Below are 21,707 nucleotides of genomic sequence, written 5' to 3'. Positions count from 1 at the left end.
ATTGAAGCAGAAAAAAGTCAAGCATCTTGGCTAGGTTTCCAGAGCTGGTAAGTAGCAGAGCTGGGTTCTGGTAAGTAGCAGAGCTGGGATTTGAACCCAAGTAGTACAAGAGTTGCTGCTCTTACATTAACCTTATGCCTTCAATGTCACTAGGCAATATTTGTTTACCTTAGGACGAAAAGATTATGATTTCCTACCCTTTGACATACATCTTATATGTGAACATACTTCACCATGGTTCTTGGAGGAATAGATTCGTTAGTTTATTCATTGATATTTATTAAATACCTACAATGTGGCATACACTGCTCATGCTGGGGACAGAAAACTGTGAACAGGACAGTCAAGGACCCTGCTTTGTCACACCCATAGTATTACATGTTAATAATGCAGTACATGTATCTTAATTTCAAAAGTAATATATGTTTTCATTGGCTTGGATCAATTGCCTACATCACTCTCCTTAATCCAAAGTTACCCTTAAAATCTACCCTTAAAAATTAAGATCATTTTTCCAAAAATCGTATTAAGTAGAAAGGTTTGGGAGATTCCTATGTACAACCAGAGGAGCAGTTTATACTCTCTTACGGTCTTAAAATGATTCTCTGAATGGGGCATTAAATCATGGACCTTTGTAATAGTTACATTTTCATAATATGGCAAGCCACTCTAGTCCATTAAGGAACCTGTTTCCTCCCACTGCCCCAAATTGCTTATTCTACGTATTGTTCAGTGTCTTTTATCTAGTAAGTAGTTATTAAATGATGTTTAATAACATGTGGTGGATAAGGTATCCCTCATTAAAGGCAATTTACACTGCCATTACTTTCCCAAAATACCAGTCAGTTGCCAAATTTAAACGACCTTATTAGCCTACCAATGTTGCTTTTTCCTGATGCTAAGGCCCCACCTCTAAAAATCAAGTACATCCTATTAAAATGAATGAATATTCTAGAAACCTGCTAAAGCAATCTACATTTTAATGAGACAGGAAGTGTTCTAGGAATATTTTCATCCCCTTGTCTCTAACATATGCTTCCTTACCTGCTCTCTAGAGTGGAGGGTGTGAGCAGTGTGTCAGGCTCTCCTAAGGTCCTCCCCCACCCCACCTCCAAGTTTCCTGCCCAAGCTTGCACACATGGCATCACGAAATGGGTTCTTTACATATAGGCAGCTACTTACAGAGCTATGCACACGCGTGTATGTCCATGTATGGTTGTGCTTCGTACGCATGTGGTATGTGCCCACGCTGGTTTCCCTCTCCTTTCACCTGACCTGGGGGAATCCCAGCAATTCCCCAGAACTCGGGGAATAGCGAGAGGAGGCAAACAGCCCTTTTCCCTTCCCTGGTGGCAGGCAACGCTGGGTCCCAGGAATCTGCAGTGCTTCCTCTCACAAGCAGCTAATAAAGGGAGACTGACTGAAGCTGAGCAAGCGGAGAATACAGGACAGAGGAAGGGGCCGTTGTACAAAAGATGATGCTTCTGGAGCTACTGAACTATGGTTGTGTTTCTACATACAAAGCCCTAGGAAGCTAGCGGGGAGGCAAGAGAAACTCTGAATCTGAAATGCTCTGAGATGATTTTTCTAACAGTGCCTAGAAACCACCGCTTGGCGCGGGTCCTGCGCGGGGTTAAGGAATCCAAGGGAGCGCCGGCTGAAACTCGCAGCGCGGCATCCCGCACTTTGAGCTTCGGTGGGGTTTGCGCTCCGAAGACGCGTCCACGCACCATTTTCCCAGGCGTTGTGCGGGTTTCTTAAACAGCCCAGCTGCTGCCTCAAAAAGGAGTTTCTAGAAGCTCCTTCTCTGCTGCTTCCCCTCCCCCCACCTCCCCGCCTTTTCTCGGTTTTTACCCCCGCGAGGAGCTTCTCCAGCTCCACTGCGTCTGCCCTCCGAGGGGCACAGGTGCCGCGGTCCCGGCTACTGCCGCCCGGTCCGCCGACGCTGCCTCCTTCGGGCGGGCCCCAGGGGCTTCACCAGGCGCTGGTGCAACGCGAACGGTCTCCCGCTGGGTGCTGCGGCCGCTGCCGGTCCCCCGGGACTCCCCGCCCTCCCGCGCGACCCCGCGCCCGGGCGGGCGGCGCTTGCGGCGGGCGGGGGGCGGGGAGGGGAGCGGGGGCTCGTCTGGGGGTAGCCGCCTCCTCTGCAGCCTGCTGGCGCCTCGAAACCCGGACCTGCCTCCGCCTCTTCCTCCAGCGACTCCATCCCTCCTCCCGCGCCTCGTCGTCCCGCCGCCCCCGCCGACGCGCCCCCGGTGGCTGCCTCGGCGGACCCGGGAGGGGGCCCGCCGCGTCCGCCGCCCGCTCGGCTCGGCCCGGCCCGGGAGGCGTGCATGCCCCTGCTGCCCGCCGCGCTCACCAGCAGCATGCTCTATTTCCAGATGGTGATCATGGCAGGGACGGTGATGCTGGCGTACTACTTCGAGTACACCGACACGTTCACCGTGAACGTGCAGGGCTTCTTCTGCCACGACAGCGCCTACCGCAAGCCCTACCCGGGCCCGGAGGACAGCAGCGCCGTGCCCCCCGTGCTCCTCTACTCGCTGGCCGCCGGGGTCCCCGTGCTCGTGGTAAGTCCGGGGTGCCCGCCCTCGCGTCGGACTCGCTTTGGTCGGCCCTCACCTTCAGGGTGGAGGCCCCGCGGAGGGTCGGGCGCGGCAGCTTTGCCTTCTAAGTTCCTCCAAGTTGTGGGCAGCCCCTTCCCCAGAGGACATTCTTCTAGGGCGCGTCAGGGGTGGATGCGAAGGAAGCCCGCATCTCTCCCCACACGCCACCCCCGCACCCCCTGCGGTGCCTGCGGCGTTAGGGCGACGGGGAGGAGGATGGGAGGGATGCGGGCTGTGGGAGGTGACGGGCGGGGGTCGGGGCCGCGGAGGGGGTGAGCCCTCGGATGAATTTTTACTTCATCCGCTCGGTGGCCTGGCACCGCTGGCCGCCGGCTCTCGGATTGCGCCTGGAAGCTGAGCAGCCGCGGGCCGGCGAGGAGGAGAGGGCAGCAGTCGCTGGGGTGTGGAAGTCTGGGCGCGTACGCCCGTTTTACCACCGCTGGCCCTTTCGGATGAAAGTGCCAGTGGGACTAAGCTGACCAGGGAACACATATCTGAAAAAGAATTTTGAAAACTGCTAAAGGAAGAGGCTGCAACAGCAGTGCTTGCTGAAAAGCAGGGGCTTGCCCAAATGATTCATTTAAAGGCTGCTCCACTCTCTGGGCAGCTTAAGTCCTTCCCTCTGATAGCTTCGCTTAGAATGCCTTGTGGGTTTATGGACTGTGTGTGTGTGTGTGTGTGTGTGTACAGACACACGCACACATGTACATACGGATATACATATGTAATTATTATGATAGCAATCATGTAATAATTGACATGTGTGAATTCGGTGCAAAGTTACTGGTAGGAAAATTGGTGGTGTTTCTTCAGAAAACATTATGATTCTTCTGTTATTGCCATAGTATTGGAGAAGTGGTAAGGCTTCTCTCTCTTTCAACACTCAACAGATAACAAATAGGAAATTGGGAAATGAAGAGGAAAGGGAAAAGGAAGTTTTATTTTAGTGGTTGAATGTGTAAATTTTAACAAACGAATGTTGAGAATACCAGTGGTATCTGCTGGATTTGGATATTCATGTTTACTTTGATTTTAGGGGAAGTGATTTCATATTTTTCCAAATAATGAGGAGTTCCTAACACACGTAATGGAATTCCAACAAGGAACTTCTGATAACTTCAAAGTAACTTTGTTGATCACAGGTACCATGACAGTTGACTTTGAATTCAGCTCCAGTGCACTGGTTTGAAAAGTGTTAGAACTTGCACTAGAAAATGTTTTGTTTTGTTTTGTTTTTAATATTGCAGTTTGATAAAAAATTCACCTTTGTGTTTGTGTTTTCTCTCTCCCATTTGAAAAGCTGAAAGAGGAAAGAAAATTTAGTCATTTTAGGGAATGCTTTTCCCTTTCTGCAGGTGTTGGGTTTTCCGGCACATGTTTTCTGGGAGACTGAATAGCTGGGGGATTTTTTTTTTCTTTTTTTTAAAGAAAAAGGCCTGTCACTTTCAGATCACTGGTTTGGTTACACCCATAACCAATAATGTCTATAACCTGTCCCTTGGTAATTACCATTCTGTGTCTTATTTAAATGAGGTAGCACCCGTTAGATCCTAACCATCCATCGGTGGTGGCAGGTACCAGTTAGAGATGAGAATATATTGGCCCTAATATTGACTATTATTGATTATTATAGTTGATTATTTCCCACTTAGGAGAAAGCTAGGAGGAGAAAGGGAAACAGTCGTTATTGAGTGCCTACTGTGTGCTGGGCACACGAGCCATAACTGCATTTATTCTCCAGAGCATTCCCCTCCAGATAACATTTAAGGACAGTGAGGATCAGATAATAAAATGGAAACACCTGAAAATGAAAATGGTGGGTGTGGTGTTTGTATGCCCATGGGACTGATGCCACATGCGGTGCTACTTCTACTACTAACGAAGAACGTGCTCTGAGAGAGGATGAGGGCATCTAGAATAAAAACTGAGGGGTTTTTAAGGGGTGGATCTGACTTGCTTTCCATGTTTTGACTTTCAGTTCTTTAGTTGCAAGAAAAGAATTGGGGTGGGGAGTCCATCTGAAGAGAAGGAAGTGTTGGATTTTAGAGGCTCACTGTGTTGCTCACTTGTCCTTGTTTCTCCTTCTGTTTTTACAATGGGAGAGACTGGGAACAGTAATGGTAGCCCTGCCTTTCCATTCCTCTCAAGAACACTGGCTCAGCACAGCCACTTTGCATGAAAATGATATTATTAGTAATAATAACACTAGTAATGCCCATCATTTGTTGAGTTCTATACCTTACACTCATCTAACATTTGCATTATCTATGAAGGCAGTTGTTATTACTGTCACCTAATATTTGCAAAAACTGAGGTTTACAAAAATAAAGTAACTTGCCCAAGGTCTAGGGCTAAAAATGTTATACTCAGGATTTTAACCCTACTTTGTCAAATTCCCAGGCTAGAGCCTTTTCTATTATAATGTACAAATGCAGTTCACTGATAAGTCATTCTTCTAAATAAATGCCTCAGTCTCTTCCCCCCATCTCTTATATTTCTTGGACTGTAGTGATAAAGGTTCTTCATGTGGTATATTTTTTAACCTTCAAAGTCATTTTTAAGTCTTTAGATTAATCTGAAAACTAGCTCTCTGCACTATCACAAGCTGTGGTTTTGTTTCATACTTGCTAAATTCATTTATCTAAAAATCAAAAGCAATCTATCTTTTCAGTGTTATCACTTTTATGTAGTATTGATTTGGATCCCAGGTCTGGAATCTAACAAATTTGGATTCAGATCCAAAGTACATCCTGCTGCTATGTTAACAGTTGGGAACTCTACTTGCTGTGTAACCTTGAACAACTTATTTAAGCTTGTTAAGCCTCAATTTCCCAAGTCACAGGATTTTGACTATTCAATTAGATATAATACATAAATGTCATCCTTGGCCCATAGTGGATACTCCATAAGAGATAAGAGAGCAGTAAATCATTAGCATTACTAATGAAATGATAATTCAGTAAATGTTTATTGAATTCCTGTTTTGCAAGCATGACATCAGAGTATATAAAGGAAAAAATATTAAGGAAAAAATGTAAAGTTATAAAGGAAACGTCAGGAATAAACCAAATTCCTGAGGCATTACAGCCTAATTTGGAAAATGAAGTAAATATGCTAAGGTCATAATAGAAGTGTGTGTACCGACAGACACAGACACAGACACACACATACACACACACACACACATACACACACACATGCCACAAAGACCTCTGGTGGTTCAGAAGGGGACAAGCTCATTTTTATTTGGGAGGGGTAAAGAAAGGCTTCATGAAGAAAATGGTGGCATTTGAGATGTGACTTGAAGAAGAGGCTGGAATGGAGTTTGAATCAGGACATAATAGAAGCAGCTACATGGAAAGCCACTTGGTAGCAGAAAATGCAGGCTGTATTCTTGAAACAGCAAGTGGTTTGTCTTGTTTCTAAGAGTGGAGTGTGGGGACCAAAGAGGGTATCCTGCTGAAGAGGAAGACGTGGGTCTCACTGATGAATCCTGGAATGCCAGGCTGAAAGTTTTTCTCAGTTTGTTGGGAACTGACTAGGGACATTGTCTGGTGGGTGGTGTTTGAGGACATTTTGGGGACAGTAGCATAGGGCTCTTCTATTATTAAAATACCTATATAAGAATTTTAAACTCTTTATCCTCAAGTCTATTTTGTAGTGGGAAATTGTCTGTTTCCCACTATTTCAAGTTTATTTTGTACTTTAATTGTGTTTTCAGAAAATGACCGTAACTTGGGCTCATTTATAAAGACAATATTATTTGTTGTCTTGAAAAACGGGCTGGTCGGTGTGATCTGTGTAACATTTGCCAAAGACCACATACATAATTTATAGGTATACATTTAATTAGTGATCTTTGATTTTTCACTGATTAAAAGAACTGGTGATGACAATGTTTCCTACGCCCCAAATTTGGATACAGTGGCCATGAGTAGTTATTGTTCATTAGATCATTAAGCAATACAGGTGATTTGAAGGAGACCAGACCTAGAACATTCATCTTCATAGAGCCAGAACCAAGGCAGAGAAAAAAACAGCAGTGAGCCAGGCAGATTTGAATGTTAGGGAACATGTCTGATTCTTTATGTCTGTCTCCTCCAGAAACTCCCTCTGGACTCTGAGACTCAGGGATGCAAGTGCTACTGCTGCTGTCCCAAAGGGGTGGGGTCACTAAATGTGGCAGAGGTAGATGATGACAGAAAGTCATCTCGTGTCTAGAGCTCCATCTTGTTAGATCAATGTGCCTGAATCTTCCCCATAGACCTCTTCTTCTGTGAACTCATCTTTAGCGCTCACTTCTGTTTCTACTCCTGGGACACGTACCTGTGGCATGGTGAGAAGCACAGACATGGGTGTCAGACCAGCCCGGATGCTTGTCCGCATTTCTCTCACTCATTCTACGTGGGACCTTGGGCAACATTTTCTTATTCCTAAACTGGAGATAAAAATGCCTACCTCTTAACCTCTAGGTTAAGACTTAACCTCTAGTTTAAGACTCTGGAGTCAGACTGCTTGGGTTTGAAAGCCTAGATCTGCCACTTCCCCACTGTGGGAACCTGAGCCAGTCTTTCAATGCTTTAGTTTCTTCCACTGTAATAGGGAGATAATAGGAGTGTTGGTCTCACAGGATTATTATGAGTAGGAGATGGGTTCCCATATGTGTCAGAGGAGTGCCCAGCTAAATAGGTGTTAGCCATTCTTAGTCCTCCCCAGGTTGGGATGATTAATCAAGTTAATCTCTTTAGGCACCTAGCAAAGTGCATTTGTCAGTGACTTCCAGGGCTGATAAAATATTGGAGGTGGACAGAGACCACCTAGGTCAATCCATGCAACCACAAAAATTGGGTACTCTGAATGGCAAGAAGAGCGAAAATCGGAACTCTGTTATTGGCATCACATCAATGATTCTTAACCTCTGATGATGCCTCTTATTTTTTCAAGGAGACTGACACTAGCTAGTATTTCCTATGCAGCAAACACTGTGTTAGATATATTTAGAGCATTACTTCATTGAATACGCACTATGGTGTTTCTTTCTTTAAGCGTCCGTGCTATCATTAAATGCACTTATAGATGAGAAATATGATATTTAGTGAGGCTGCGTGTCAGAGTTGTATTAAATTATTTAAATCCATTAATTAACTTTTACCTTCAGCTTCTGAAGGAAATTTGGATGTGAAGAGGTTGAGGTGCCAAGCAGGAGTCCCACATCGACGGTGCTAGAATCATCAAAGCCTGTGCCTCTAGTTCTCTATACCTTGATCCTAACCTGTTCAGGGGATCTTTAGAGATTTTTTCGGTCATAGCTATTCAGTACCAGAGGAGCCCAAAGTTTCTCAAATCTTTTATCCTCCAGTTCAGTTTTTCTGGTTTTTATCAGAAGCTTCGTGCTCCAGTGTAGATAATGGTTTCAATGTGTGGTGTAGAGACTGTTTTGTTTCCTGTTAAGCTTGAAATGTGGTGGAGAGGTGGGTGGCAGCAGAAGGGATTCAGAGATATTTCTGTTATTCTGATGGGAAGTCATGGTTCTTATCTCTGTAGCATACACTGACACAGCACTGCGGGGAGCTGCATCAGTGTGGACCCACCCTCTGGTTCTAGACCTGCACACTACAGTGAGGGGCCTCTTTTTCTAAGGCATGTTCCTTAAAATGGGACCTAGCACTAAATTGGGGGTGTGTATTGATACTATATATATGTATACATACATATGCACACACACACACATACTTACGCACACACATGCACACGTTTTTCTAGTAAGAGCTTCCATAGCTTTATTGGGTTGTCACAGATATCCAAGATTCTCTAAAAGTTAGAACCACACTCTGTCCTTATGTCTCTTAAGACCTTGCTTCACTTAGTCTCATTCATATCCACTCATTCATATTTTCCCTCCCTCCCTGCATTTCTTTTTGTCTGTCTTTTTCCAAAGATCCCCTCTACTTTGCATACTGGTAAGGAGATGCTGATGCTGAGGGGAAAGCAGGGGCTGGTCTGAAAACCAGCTAGTGTTCCTCTGCTTCTCCTTCTCTCTCTTCCCTTCTTCCTCTGCCTGTCGTCCTCCCCATCCCTTTCTCTTTTTATCTTTCTGTCTTCTTTGTCCCCTCCAACCCCCATCACTGGGTTATCCCTGCGGCTTTTCTGAGCCAGTTACCTTATCTGAAAAAATGTGGACGGACTTCTTCTACTTTTCAGAGTTGTTGTGATAATCAAATAGGTAGAATATACTTTGGAGACAATATGAAGAAAAATAATGCAAGCAGATTATGTGGGTTATATATCCAACCGGTCATTGGAGATGGTTATGACCGCTCATGGCGTGACTACATCCCACTCATTTGTATAGTTTGAAACAAAGTTATGTTTCCAAGGAGCAATTATACCATGTTACTTATGCATTGCATCATATTAATTTAATTTTAAAATTTGCATTGTCCCAAAGAGACATTATTTGTATAAGTTTTAAATGATGATAATGCATCTACTATGTACTAGGTACAGTGCTATTGCTTGAATTTGTCTAATGAGTAAGGCATATTCACCGCCCTTCAAGAGTACAGACATTATGCATGAAGTTATAGCTGCAGACCTTCGTTTTCTTGTATGTAAGTTTGAGGTAATGATACTTAATATGATACCTTATAAGAATTAATATTAGCATGCATCAAGAATTCGATAACTGATAGCCGCTCTTTTGGCATAAATGCCAATAATATTTATTGATAGTGCACAGCAAAATGACACCAGGTGTATGTAGTTAGTTCTGTGGAATGAATGAGACAAACCATTAACTTTTCACTCTAACCCTTTTATATAGTATATGCAGTAACTCATCTAGGGAGCTTTTGCAGTTCGCTCAAGCTGGTAAGTGACACATCTAGGATCTGAATCTATTACTTCAAGTCCAGTGTTCTGTTGGCTGCATGCAGATTCCCACTAATTCAATTCCCAACATAAATGGTGACATTCTTAGAAGACAGAAGTGACTTAAAGCATATTGATTACATATCAATGTGATGTTTACAGTACCCACATATTTGTTAATGTGTAGGTTCAGTTACAACAGACATAACAAGGGGATGTTCAAAGACAAAACTTCATTGGCTTTTAAGAACCAGTGGAATGTGCAATAGAACAGCTCAACATTCCCATTCATCAAGTTGAGAGGCAAGTTCTGTTCTCAGAGAACTTCATGGATAATTAGGAGGATCCTCTTAACAGACTTTGGAAAATCATAAAAATATCATTTAGATGGAAGATATTTTAAAATATGTGAAATGGAGTTCTATATTCAGTACTATTTAAACTATTTCTGAGAATGCCAGTTTTCACTCAGCAGACTGGTTATTTTTTTAGTCATATTATGACAGATGTAGTTTGAAAATCACTGTCAGTAAAACCACCATTTTGTTGTTGTTGTTGTAAAAAACAGAATATGAAAGATTTTTTTCCAGACTATGTGCATTGAGAACCATAAAGGTAGTCTTTTGGTGGGCATTTCTCAGTGAGTGAAAGTTTGAGTGGATGTGTGCATGTGTGTGTGTGTGTGTGTGTGTGTGCAGTGTACATACATGTATGTATATATATATGGTCTGGAGTAAACTTGGAATTTCTTATACGAATTAATTTTTATCTCCCTTGCTTCTAACCTCTATAATGCGCCCCCATCAATCTCTCCCTCCCCAAAACACCCCAACTTTCTAGAACATTCTGCCATATTTGTTTAGATTTAGCACCAATTCCTCTGAAGAAATCTCTTGGACTCCCACATTCTCCTCTATGACTCTTTAGCCTCTTTGACAAATTGTGGTATTGTTTTAATACCACAATATTGTGCTTTATGTTGTATTTATTTTTATTCCTCTTTCCATCACTAGACTTGAGCATCTCAAAGTCAGGGTGATGTAATCTGACTAAAGCTGATTTCATCATACCCAACTCTTCAGTTATTTTAGGTAGATAAGTTATCTAGGCACCAACTAAGTTTGTGATGACAAGATTATAATGACCAAATTCTGATAAGCATGCAGTTACTTAATAACCATTTATTAAAACAGGTTAAAAAAAAAAAAAGGCCATATGCCCTGTTCTATAAGCTTAGTGAACTGGCAGCTCTTTATCCTTTGAAGTGTTTTAAGTTTATGAAAGGTTCATCACAGACAAGGTGGGATTCTGTACCTTTGCACTATGTTCCTTACAGAACTCCTTCTAAACCAATGTCTGGACCTAAGATCCTTTGAGAATAAGCGATTGGGGTATAGGTTACAGACCTCACTGGAGTCTTAACGGTTTGTTTATTCATTCAAGGATGGAAAGTATCTCCAAACTACTTTTTAATTAATTCACATAGACTGAAAATATTTAATTTCACAGATAAAGATTCTATTTTTAGCATTCATCATGCTAATTAAGTCATTACTTTCATCAATAATTATTTTTATATCCATAATGCTAATTAAGTCAGTTATTAATTAACATACAGGTAGCAAAAAGACTTGTAGCACCCTCTTTGGATCAGGCTTTTCCTGATAAAATGCTAGTGACTTCCCAGGACTTTCTGCCTCCCTGCCTTCCTCGTTCCTTTTCCCAAACAAATAAATATGCAGTGAGCACCTCCCATGTGTAGCATACCTTGAAAATAAGGCCCAAAGGGCTTACTTGACTTGCTGCAAATTCCAAAACTAGGATTAAACTCATCTTTCCCTTCTTCAAATCTTTCAGAGCAGCATCATGAAACAAAAGACTTATGAAATCATAGGTCAGCTAAATACAAATGTAGTCCTGTCATATCTACGTACTACCAAAATAACTTATGGCACTTCCTGTCTAAGGGAAACAGTATCTGTGTTGATAGAACCAGAACCTCTATTCTGAGTAAATTGTGTATTGTGTTTCTTGTGTGATGATCCCCTTTTTTTTAGAGTGCTTTCAATAGCTCCAGCAAAGACTGTACTTTTCTATCAAGATTTTTTATTGAGATTTCAGATTTAGCTTTTTCTCACACTGGGGTGCACAGAAGCACTTTTCACACTGAGAAGCATCTTATATTTCCGGAGATCTCATCAAAGCAGAATGCCAAGTTTTCACAGACACCAAAATTGAGCAGTCTTGGATAGATATAGCGCACCTGGAGCCTCATCTTGTAGTTCAAAATGAATCCTTGAAATTTCCAGTTAAAAAACAAAATAATATCATTGGCTTGGTGACAGTGACCTCTTCCTTCACATGTGCCTTTGAAGTGTTGGGTTCGCTCAGTTACTAAACTGAATGAAGAGACTTAGTCAAAACTATGTGACAACACTTTTGGTCTTTCACAGAAAGATCTTTGTTTCCTCTTCCCTCTAGTTCCTAATCACATGATTATTTGGGGTCCCCTTTTTATTTCTCCTGGGGCTAAGTCTAGAATACAGATATAGCAATCCAGTAGACACTTTCTCCAAGCCACACTATCAGGCCTTTGCTGCCATCCAATTTTTGGAAAAGATTTGTGAATCCAGTGTCAAGAAGATGCTTCTTTGTAGCTGGGATTTGTTGGTCATGAAAGCAGCCTTAAAAATCATTTAGTTTCATTTCTTGATTTTCAAATGAATGGCCAGAGAGATTAAGTAACTTGGCCAAGGCCAGGCAACTAATGAGGAATGACACAAACAGCTGTCGTATGTGGGCACTGAGTACATATCAGGCATTGCAGTACGTATTTTCACATATTAATCAACCGAATCCTCCCATCACTGGAGATAGACACAACTGTTCTCTCAATTTACAGATGAGGACACTGAGGCACAAAAGGATGAAACAAGTAACCGATAACCCCACAGCAAGAAAGTTGACATACCTTGGCAGAATGGCAGATACGTGCTTTTAACACAGGGATGGTGTTTGTTCCCTTACAAAAATTTTTGCCATCTCTTGCTGGGGCTAAGGCCATCTGTAAGGAACTGTTCCACATAGCAGTATTAGTTGGGAGAGAGAGGCAAAGAGTATATGATTATTATGGTAGCTTTTTCACTGTTGACCAAAAGATTTCACTGAATATTGTATTTACAATGGGCACTGTCCGTGATAGTGAAGAGGTAGTGGCAAATAAGGAAAAAGAACATTTAATTCTCAGTTTGGTTCTAGATGTCTTTTATGCTTATAATGTCAAATCTTTCTTTTCAGAAAGAAAGTAAAACTACATTTGAAACTTGCCACAAGTAGAGGTAACTAAAACCTACCCATTTTTGATGCACAGATTCCAAATTCTTATAGCAGGATATTAACATAACACATTATAATATAATTGAAACACTATATATAATTAACATTAGCATATATACTGCACCCACAGCAGAGTCATTATGTTAAGTGTGGCAACTAGTTAGAGGCATGGAAGAAGAAATACTCAGTGATGTATGTGTGCATGTGTCAAGGAAAAGCATAGACATTTATATATTTGTATATTTTGAAGTCTTTATTTTTTAAGGTTTTATTTATTTATTTGACAGAGAGAGATCACAAGTAGGCAGAGAGGCAGGCAGAGAGAGACGGAGAAGCAGGCTCCCCGCAGAGCAGAGAGCCCGATGCGGGGCTTGATCCCAGGACCCTGAGATCATGACCTGAGCTAAAGGCAGAGTCTTAACCCATTGAGCTACCCAGGTGCCCCTGAAGTCTTTTTTTTTTTTTTTTTTTTTTTTTTTTCCTTTTTTTTTTTAAGGGACTTAGGAATACTCTTAAGATGATTGTAGAAATTTTTGGTCCAATCCTATAGCGCCATTTTCTGCAAAAGAGCAGTGACTTGAGAAATCAGTTCTCTGCTATGCTGTGCTTTATATTATTTTCCCGACTCCTCATTTCCATCTGTTTAAATACTTTCCAGCCTTTACTTGGGGCAACTGCAATCCCACCTCTTTTGTAACTCCTCCTCTGATGCTTACAGTCAATGGTGGTCTACCTTGCCTTTAAAAATCCTTTTTGAATAATAGTCTGTCCTCTTATATACTTTCTATAAAATCGGAGTTGCTGGTGTGGGATGGGGAGCTGGAGAGACAGCGAAACCAAATAAAAGGAACGGTCGCGATCATGTATTACTGTATGGAAACAGCGAGTGTTATTTATAGGATTGGTAATAAATTTTGAATATACAGGTTTTAAGAAGATCTGAAATTAAGAGGAGAGAGAGGTTGGAGAGGAAGGAAGGGAGAAAGGAAGCAGGGAGGGAGGGAAGGGGGCGAGCGAAGGGAATGGAAGGGAGATGGAAAGAAAGGAAAGACAGGGTGACTTACTGGCCTGACAGGCAGTGAGCTTTCCTTATTACTCTGCTGCTTACGGCCTTGGAGACCTTGAGAAAATCCAGTAGCTTTCAGGCCTCTGTGTCATTCGAGATCTGGTTTGGAAGGGTTTGAACTCCACCTAGGATAGAAACTGACTAACTCATGGCTCCTCAGAGAGCCTTTTCTGTGTCTGTGAAACAAGTGTCACTATCAGGACGCTTTACCTTGCAATGAAATAAAATCTCTCTCTCTGATTTGTCTGCTTCCGGGCCTCTCACCATTTGAAACCAGATAGAGCACCCTAGATGGTTTACCGATACACGAGGTTAATTGAGTTCTTTGACTCTTCTTCTTTTTATATTTTTTTTAATTTTTATTTTAATTTATTTTTTTGAGACTTAGAGTTTTCAGGCTCACAGGGCATGAATTTGGGTCCCTTTTGTCATTCTGGCTCTCACGTCTGACCTCACTTGGGATGTGCTGTTTTTAAGGCATGGCACAGACCCTGAATGATGTCTTGCCAGTGTACTTTCACACCTAGCAAAAACGTCAGAAGTTCTGCACACTGTTTTTTTTAATGCATTAGCCTTGGGGGTCACCAGAAATTCTTCTTGTGGTTGATTATCTCCTCTGTAAAGGGAGGGGGTTCAACTTTTCTTTGACCCCAACCCGCTGCATGATCATGTACGCTGTCTCCCTCCCATGACCACAGTAGAGATCACAGAGAGGCTGTGGCATTTTCTTTCGGGTTGAAACTGATGTGGGTTTTCAGTCCTTGAGGCAGAACTCCGGGCAGCATCTTCTAATTGGATTTTCTGTCTTGCAATCAGATGGTTGTTAAAATGCTTCCACTGTATGTCACATATGCAGTATAGTATACTACGTATTTATGTATTATGGTTAATTACATTATGAGTATTTTGGCCATCAAAAGATTATACATTCAGCAAATTTGTCTGGTATATCTTTGCCTCTTGCTCAACACATAATGGCTAATTCAGTGCCTCCAATGGTAGATGTACGTAATCATTAATGTATTTTAAGAGAATACAATTGGAGAAGCAGGAAATAAAATTATTTGGGGGAACCATTCCTAGATACTTATGTTATAATGTCCAAAGTATTTTTCCAAATCTCAATTCTTAATGCTACTACTCATCCCTGATTTCAGATATTTTCCCCATGTACATTCATTTTTTAATTTAATCAAAGTTGTCTAAAATATAGTTCAAAATATTTACTTCAAATGGAGACTATTTCAAACACCTATCATTTTGTTTTAAAGATCTTAAACATCATCATATTTTTCAGTGTCAATGAAGAGTTAAAATATACTAATTTCTGTAACCACTATTTCCCCCATGCCTTTAATTGTCCATAGCACAAAATTTTAAAACTTTAAATTGTCACTCAGTAAGCACTTCTGTAGCATATGCTCTTTCTTCATCAGGTGTAGCATATTCTGTATTTCAATACTTCCCCCCCTATTTTTTTAGAATGAATTGGTGGATTTAAAGAGCACATCTTCCATTCTGTCTTGTAAATCAAATATCCAGTACATTCTACATCAGAAGTTTGTCTGTTTAGTAAGTTAGAAAACTTTTTTTTGATCTTCTGATGTAGGATTCAACTAGCTGACAGTTTCTTTTCTCTTCTCCCCACCCCCCACCAAAGATTTTATTTATTTATTTATTTATTTATTTGAGAGAGAGAGAGCGCGTGCATTAGCAGGAAGAGGAGCAGAGGGAGAGAGACAAGAGGGACAAGAGGGACTCTGACCTGAACACAGAACCCAACATGGAGCTCTATGCAGGGACTCGATATTACGACCCTGAGATCATGACCTGAGCCGAAATCAAGTGTTGGACCCCCAACCCGCTGAGCCACCCAGGCACCTTGCTAGCAGAGTTTCTAAATGAAGTAAGTCATGACTTTATAGTCACTCAGATCTCTGAATCATACTCTGTACATTTTCATTAGTAATCCTAAATTAAGAGTTGAAACATTTGACTCGATACATGGAACTATTTTCCAGAAGAGTTTGTTTCCATAGAGAGTGATAAAAATTAGTGGTACTTTAGAAAATGACATTAATGAGTAGAGAAAGATTTAATGCTGCTTGGGCAGGCAAATCACTTACAACTTCAATTAACTTCGGAAGGAACCAGGAAAACGAAATTAGGGTTTTATTGTTTATGGATTGCTTTTCCTTGTGATTCAGAATTTCCAAGTTAGAGCAAAAAATCAGCCCAGTGCAAATTAGCTCCTCACCTTATCCAATGGGAGCAAATGAAATAATCTGCTAGCAATCACTTTGAAGTACAATGATGTGGTATTCAGTAATTCATTCCTTCATTTATCCATTACAAAACAGTTACTGAATTCTCCCTGGACAAAGCTTTGTATATGTAATAAATATTCAAAGATGGAAGAAAGGATCCCTGTCCTTAGGGAAGTCAAAGTTCAGTGTCAATGAAGAGTTAAAATGTACTAATCCTGAAAACCAGCCTGGGGAAGGAAGGTAGAAGGAATGATGAGAGAGATTTCTGAAAGGAGGGGACCTTACCCAGTCAGAGCAGTGAGGGAAAGGCAAGAGCATACATATAGAGTCATTTAGGCTGGAGAAGCCTTCCCAGGTTGAAGGAACTTTAAGAATGTCTATCATAGGAAGGTGTGTAGCACAGAAGTAATTAGCTTCAGAACATAAGGATGCAAAGTAGAAAATACATTATGGGGTGGCTCAGGTGTTTAAGTGTCTGGCTTCAGCTTAGGTCAGGATCAAGCCCCATTTCAGGCTGTCTGTTCAACTGGAAGCCTGCCACTATCTCTTCCTCTGCCTGCTCCTCTGCCTGCTTGTGTGCATTCCCCCTCTGTCAAATAAATAAATAAACTCTTTAAAAAGAAAATACATTATAATAATATGCGGGGATTCCCTTACTAGCATGAAGAGGTAAACCTCTGATACGCTTTCTAATCTCTTAGCCTCACTATCTCTGTCTGCAAAATCAGACATCTAAATCTCCTTGTCTTATAAGTAATTCTGTTCCTGTGACTGATTTTAATTTAGTAAACTAAAAGGAAAACACTAGAATATTGTTTTAGACTTTTAAAGAATCTAGGGAAATTGTCATCATATCAGCCTTGGCTGCCAAGTGTGTTCCAGAGTGCTTACATTTTCCTACTTTAAAATAAAAATACTACTATGAAATATACTTTTAATTAGATAGTTATTAAGAAGATAACCCTCTGAAACACTCTGACACACAAATTACATGATTTTCAACCATTATTTGCAACATGGACAATGCTAAAATATCAATTATTAATAAATATGGAAGCTTATGTTGATATATACAATTAAAATTTAAATTGGCAAGATATTTTTGTTACTGTTGCTGTTTTGCATTTTCTAATTACATAACAGGTGTGCTCACCTGTGTAGTAAATATCTTTAATCTCATTTTAAATTGGAAGGTAAAGTGAAATATATACATCTATATGTTGCTCTAGAAATTTGAGGGCATGATATCCCAGTTCTCTTAGAAAGCACGGACTGAAATATATGTGAAACCCAACAGTATTGTTCTTGGTACATGAAATTCATATTTTCCTATTTATGGTATTAAGGATTAAATGTTCTTGGTTTTTTTGCAAGATGCTCTATCCTTCTAAATTTAGTCATCTAATTAAGATTTCCATTCATGGGAAGTGACTTTAAAGAGCACATAAGACAGGCTTTTATACAAACACGCTTTGATTGGATTAATTGGATTTGCATAAATTTTATGGTGTGACTATGCTAGTGTCTTGGCTTGGTTCACTTACAAGGGAGAACTTAAAGGAATTGGAAAGAGAAAACACATGAAAGCCTGCAAAGGAGGCATGTAAAAGCAGTCAGGTTAAGAACAAACCATAAAGCGCTGAAGCAGTCCAAGCTTTAGCAGTATATAAACTGGTCAAGCCTGGAAAAGCTGAGCATCGGAAAAAAGATATGGGAGATTCAGGCATACCACAAGATTAGAGTGATTTTTCCCCCCAGAAAATGAGGAGCCTTTGCACCTGACATGGGTCTAATGACAGGGTCTCGGGGGCTGGTGGTACATTTAGGACCAAGAAGGCCAAGGCGAGGAGGGCAGCTTGGACAGGCAGGCAGGCTTCTGGGAAGTAGCTCTCATAGAGAGTCACTTGGTCACCAGAGGAGCGTGCTGCCCCAGGGACCGAAGAGATGGTGGCCTGGAGCTGGGACAGGGAAGTAGGGCAGAAGAGGGCCATATTTAGGAAGCAAAGATGTGATGTGGTATCATGAAGGTGCACTCAAGTAAGGCAGGGTGAGCTAGTGAGAACAGGCAAGACCCAGGAGGAAGCAGGGGCTGAGGGACACAACAGGGTGGTGAGATGAGGCCCCAAGGCCCACGATCCTGGGAGTCAGCAGCACGCATTAGGATCCGCAGCAGCCAAGACCAGGAACCCTTCCCAGCAGACAGCCATCAGAGCTCAGAAATAGATTCTGAGCGGAGTCTAAACAGATAAGGGGCAATGGAATTAAGAAAGCATTGGTACGGAACCAAACTTTGGACCTTGCAGCTACTAATGCAGAAGTGACCTGCAGAGCATTCATTCTGATACTCACGCATTCATTAATAATAATGTGACATTGGTAATAACAACATGACCCCTTACATTTGTGTAAAGCTCTGTTGTTCACAGAATGACTCCCAATAATCATGCAACATGGATATTATAATCACAGTGAGATGATAAAACCTAGGCTCAAGGAAAATTAGATCTGCTCGCAGTCTTGCAGCCAAAACAGGGGCAGAGCTTAGGTTAGAACATGTCCCTGGTATTTCGAACCGTCGTTTGTAAACTACTTTGCAGTGAATGAAGACAAGGGCAACCGGTGTGAAAATAATAAACACACTCCTGACCTCAGTGGGTTTACAGTCTAGTTAAGGATCAAGGCTCAGGCAGAAATAACCTTCACATTTCAAAAACTTGTCCAAGGACTAGGAGAGTGCCTGAGATTTAGGAGGCTCTCAGTTCCTGTCTGATGTATTAATGAATATCTACTGAAATGCCGTAGGAGCCTAGCAAAGAGAATAAATCAGTTTGGGGTGCCTGCATGGCTCATTTGGCTAAGTGTCTGCCTCATGATCTCAGGGTTCTGGGATCAAGTCTGATGTGGGGCTCCCTGCTCAGTAGAGATCCTGCTTCTCCCTCTCCCTCTGCCTTCTGCTCCCGTTGCTTATGCTCAAATAAATAAATAAAATTAAAAAAAAAATTCAGTTTGGACTCAGGCTATAGAGAAGGCTTCTCTGGGAACATGGCATTTTAGCTACTCAATGATAGGATGCTTCCACGAGGGACGGGTGTGTTTGGGTTTGGTTGGAAGGGAAAGAGAGATAACAGATTTAGCATCAGGCTTTACTTGGGTTTGGATCATGGATCTGCTATGGACTTGGGAAGTAGGGGGCCAGTCGCTTGACCTCGTGGATTCTCAGCTCTCTTGTGGTAGTTGCTTGTTGTATAGAAGTCCGTGCTTTTGCACATGTTAATGTTGGGAGAAGCTAATTTAATTCTCACAGATGTTCTTTCATTTTGTATTATCATCATCCTTTTGCAAAAGAAAAAACTGAGGCTCAAAAAACTCAAAGGTAATTTGCACAAAGTTAAGTAATTTGAAACCAGAAGGGTCTTCTTGGTTCTAAAACCCATTTTTTTTTTTCTATCATCCTCCAGTGACATGTAAGTGATGTATTGAGGAGATCCAGGAGGAGTTTTTCTTCTATTTAGTCCTTTTGATTGCATAAGGAGTTTGTATGAGGACAGAGTTAGGCACAAGTGAAGAGAGCAATAATTTATGTGTAATTGGAACAAGTCTGAATGCGACAATGAACCATCACTGTTGGAGCAAAGGAACTTAGGGGATGAGATAAAAATCCCATAAGAACATCAAATAGCCGAGAATCCAATTGAAAATGTAGCATTATAAAGTAAGATGAGGTAGTTCTAAAAATATAAACATATTCAGCCAGTGAATCAAGATAATATTGGGTTGAAATAAACAACCGGAAAAATTTATGCCTTATGAGTATTTTGAATTAGAAAAAAACAGCTAGACCAGTAAGGTCATTGAATAAGGTGGAGGTTAAAAAAAATATTGGGTGTTGTAATATTACCTGGGGTCTATTTGTATTTAACTATCTTTTCATATCTGCTTTGTTCAATTCTGCTTTTCCCAAATTATTCTTAATTGATGTGGGATCCCAGATAAACAGAAATGATAAAAATGTAAATGAGAGGGCTGTGGATTCTCATAGTACCATAAAAAAGGATGCTGTCCTGCGACTGGATATGGGATATGAATCAAGATTTTTTAATATATTAAAGTATTAGAGAAGTCATAAATTCTGAGCCATCCTGATTGTCTGTATATGAATATGTGGAGGGACAGGGATGCACTGACACCAAGGCATGCCATGGTGTCAGGTACACAAGTGTCCAGGTCATATCCTACATTTGTCACAGCTAACCTAAGACTGTTCATTCAGATGGCAGCTGTGTTCTTTGTCAATCAACCCAGCCATGCCTCTCTTCCTTTCTCCTACTCTTTCTCCTTTCCTCCCTTCCTTCTTCTCTTTTTACAGCAAACTTTCATGGACGTTCTTCTCTATGCCAAGAAAGTAGGCAAATTCTGGTGATTTAAAAATGAATAAAATAGTAAGGAATTCATAGTTGAGACGTGGCCATCGTCGACCTTAGAGGAATTTAAACTCATTTCTGCTTTTCTCCTTTTGTTCTTGATAAACAAAAGTTTGGGGCCGTCAAAGGATCTTACGATTTTTGTTTTAAGTTATATTCATGACCTAGTTTGTAGCCTGTAACGCCAGAGGTAGTTTTGACCGAGTTCTGCATGGGCATTTTGAAAGAACATTCCTGCCCTTCCACCATGTCCTCATCATCTGCTATCTTTGGTTACCGGTTGACAGGACTGATTGACAGATGCTTTCCAAAAGCCCCACCCACTACAGTTTATGTTTCTACTATATATGATGTGAATGTTCTATAAGCACCTTCTCTACATAAGGGGACACTTCCCTGCCAGAGGATAAGCCGCCCCTCCTTGGCAAATTACTTGCGAGCATTAGCCACTTGCAGGGAAACTAACCTGATTAAAAATATATCAGGAAGAAGGTATGCTTAAATAACGTCAAGATGAGGAACTAGATAAAGGAAGGGATTGGCTCACTTAGAAGAGTTTATAGAACTTGCTGCATTTAAATAGCTGGCTCTGTAAAAAGGTTACTGAAGAATCCTAGTTGATCAGCAGAAAATCATGGCCAAGCAAAACCATGTGAGAAACTGTACCTGTATTAGTATGTGTCCATAGAAACCATAGTAACATTGCTCTCAGAAAGGAAGGTAGCAAAAAAACCAATCAAGGTACAAATTTTGTGAGTTGATGCCTCTGATCTGTTTGCTTTAATCAGAATTTGTAGGAATAATGGGTAGGGAACGGGTTGTTGCAGTTAGACTTCAGATGGGATTGACATGTCAGAACTCTAATCCAGGAGCATGACAGATGATAGGACAGTTGATCCAAAAACCCATGCAACACATTGGAGTTTCACGTATACTTATTTAATCCATCCACAAATGAATGCTTTGTTGTTTAGTGGAGTCCCTGCCGTAGACCATTTTAACTTTCAAAGATTAAGACACTATAATAAAGAAACAGGATGGAAGTTTTCTAAAAGCTCTGCTCGTGTTTGATTTTATATTTTTACCCTAGAACACCCTTGGGGAAGTGTTGTGGTGATCGCTGTGTATTGTGTAAGGCTGA

The 21,707-nt window shown here is 41.2% G+C and overlaps 1 protein-coding gene across 1 annotated transcript in view; it reads left to right on the top strand.

Annotated features, from left to right (window-relative positions):
• Positions 1-2,048: 2,048 nt before the first annotated feature.
• The window catches only part of PLPPR5 (phospholipid phosphatase related 5), a 118,723-nt gene continuing 99,064 nt past the window's right edge, over positions 2,049-21,707 (top strand). The window contains 4 exon segments of the mRNA XM_059375490.1: positions 2,049-2,574; positions 4,288-4,308; positions 6,130-6,155; positions 16,033-16,076. Coding sequence (XP_059231473.1) covers positions 2,334-2,574; positions 4,288-4,308; positions 6,130-6,155; positions 16,033-16,076 — 332 coding nt within the window. The 5' untranslated portion in view covers positions 2,049-2,333.

This window comes from Mustela nigripes, chromosome 14 (genome assembly GCF_022355385.1).
Source record: "Mustela nigripes isolate SB6536 chromosome 14, MUSNIG.SB6536, whole genome shotgun sequence".
Classification (NCBI taxonomy): domain Eukaryota; kingdom Metazoa; phylum Chordata; class Mammalia; order Carnivora; family Mustelidae; genus Mustela; species Mustela nigripes.
The sequence above is the reverse complement of the archived record's forward strand: the minus strand, read 5'-3'. Positions and strand labels throughout refer to the sequence as shown.